At 32.7% G+C, this 2504-nt stretch overlaps 1 protein-coding gene across 1 annotated transcript; it reads right to left on the minus strand.

Moving 5' to 3' along the window:
* Window positions 1-1345: 1345 nt before the first annotated feature.
* Window positions 1346-2149, minus strand: LOC129950821 (forkhead box protein G1-like). Its single transcript, XM_056062739.1, has one exon. The coding sequence runs from the start codon at window positions 2066-2068 to the stop codon at window positions 1346-1348; it is 723 nt and encodes a 240-aa protein (XP_055918714.1). The 5' UTR covers window positions 2069-2149.
* Window positions 2150-2504: the final 355 nt, after the last annotated feature.

The following is a 2504-nucleotide window of genomic DNA, read 5'->3' on the forward strand; positions in this document are numbered from 1 at the left end:
TCTAACAGAAATCTGTCAGTGGAATTATATGAAATTGAAACATAAATCAGTGGAACGATTTATCTCATTTTTTGAAAAAATAGACCCAGATGTTAAGGAAAATGAATTTCCATCGGAAAAATAGAAAAATTTTTTTTTTGGCAAAAATGTATTGGTTACTTAAACTTATTTTTATTAAAAAAATTCTTTGACTGATTTGCAATCGATCAGTATTTGTCGGATTCAGCTCAATAATCGCTTTAACCTAAAATGGTCGAAATTTGTTTTTTTTTTTAATTTTTTGTTTATATGTAACGCCAAGAAAAAAACTTATAGTACTCGGCTTTTGAACGTATGTACATTTCTCACTTTAAACTTTAGAATTGCATCTTTTTGGCCAAAAATCAATGCGATCGTTTTATTTAAAAACACAACTTTTGTAGATGTCATCCAAAAAAAGTCTGCAAAATCGCCAATTTGAATAAATTTCTGTATAAAGATCAATATTTAATATTAAATTCCATTTCTGTAACCTGCATTTAAAAATACGTAAAGTTGTTTTTTTCCGCAGTAATATTGTAAATATTAGCAAATTACAAGCTTTAACAAAATTTTAATAGTTTAGTAGCAAAATACCACTTCCATTTAATAGAAAACTAAACTAATTCTCTGTCATTAAAAATTGCCACCTGGTCATGTCAGAGTGACAGTTTTTGAACAGGCCTAAGCCTGTGGAACAGACGAAATGTCAGAAGCCCAAAAGTCAATTCGATATTTTAACACTATGTTAATGTCAAAATCTTCTTTTTAAATTAATTATTTACTAAAATTTCGTTTAAGTTACTAAGTTGACATAATGGATTCTGCTAATTTTAAAATGACTAATTCAAATCATAATAATTTGCTTAGTCTGCATGACTCCTTAGTTTCTGACATTTAAATGAAGTTTAAGATTTAGGTTTGTTTGTTAATTTTCATGAACTGTCAATTATTAGCCGGAATCAGATGAGCTGTTTTTTCATCAAAGAGAATTATTATTTCACGATTTGTCAGATGATTAAAATGTTAGGATTGCTACAAATTAAGGAAATTGTCAACTAGGAAAATGTTTGACATTTAACAATAAGTCGAATTTTTACGCATGGTTTCAAGCGTATAATATCAGAAGATTTAAATTTTATTCCACGTTTACGTAGACCTTTAGTTTGTTGCAAAACTTAAATTCTATTTTAAGGAAAATTAAAACAAATGTAATTTCTGGGTAGAAAAAAAATAATAATATATTTACAATTTATGACAAAAAATATTTACAATTTATATAATTCCTTCTTCTTTTTTTAAAACATTTCGCAAGCAAATTTATAAATTAATGATAGTCCATTGAGGTGTCCATGGCACTGCCGTTTTGAACCATCTGTTGCTGTTGTTGTTGATAGAGATGATAACTATTCCACATTTGTTGTTCTTGCAAGGCCGAATGTTGCATCGCCATTACTTCCTCTGGTGTGGGAAAGTACATGGCATATGGGGTGCTCGGAACCTGATGTGGGTGATAGTGATGATGATGGTGCTGGTATGGATACTGATTTCCAGCCATGGAATCACCCCTTCGTAGACGTCCGGTTGTTGCGCCTATGGTGACATCTTCAGCCGATGGGTCCAGTGTCCAGTAATGACCTCGACCAGGATCGTCCATGGGCCTGGGTACTTTCACAAAGCACTGATTAATACTCAGGTTGTGGCGTATTGAGTTTTGCCAAGTGCTTTTGTTCTTCTGATAGTAGGGAAAATTGTCCGCAATCCAGGCGCAAATTTCATTGAGTGTAAGAAGCCTTTTGTGGCTGTTTCGGATGGCCATCACTATGAGGGCGCTGTAGGTGTATGGTGGTCTTTGGTCGGGGTCGCCTTCGCTGCTACTGCTGCTGCTGGAATTCGGAGATTCCTGATTGAGCTGATGATGGGTGTAGTCAGATTGATGATGATGATGGTGATGGTTTTGAATTTCTTCGTCACTATTACTGCCACTGCTCGATGATGAATCTGATAGAATTGATCTAATTGAAAAACTCGATTCAAAAACTGGTGCCATTTTTTGTATAGTTTCGGTTTCGATATTTAACTTTAAAGTTTTACAAAAATATTTGGTTCACTTTATTGTGATAACCTTATGTTAATGATGTTTGTTTCTCCAAAGTCCAAATAAAACTGATGATGCTTGACCAAGTTGTGAATGGTTTTATATAGTGTAGTAAATCTACGAGATATTCATTGAGAAGTGCTTAAAGATTTTGGAATATCCCAACAATTAGGCTTTGAGTTTCAACTCGAAACTACGGCTTACTTGGATTTTCATTCACACTTTCTCCAGTTCTAATCTATTCATTAATGAATTTTGGCAAAGTATATGGATTTAATGAATGGATTACATTTTCAATTTTTTTCGATTCAGATTTTACTCAGAGGAATATTTCAGGTATAAATCAGGAGAACTAGATTATCAATGAATGGAAGCAATACTACACCTT

This window comes from Eupeodes corollae, chromosome 3 (genome assembly GCF_945859685.1).
Source record: "Eupeodes corollae chromosome 3, idEupCoro1.1, whole genome shotgun sequence".
Classification (NCBI taxonomy): Eukaryota; Metazoa; Arthropoda; class Insecta; order Diptera; family Syrphidae; genus Eupeodes; species Eupeodes corollae.

What these genes read in the sequence shown, in the direction of transcription:
- LOC129950821 (XM_056062739.1), bottom strand. Translation starts at nt 2,068, where the DNA reads ATGGCACCAGTTTTTGAATCGAGTTTTTCAATTAGATCAATTCTATCA.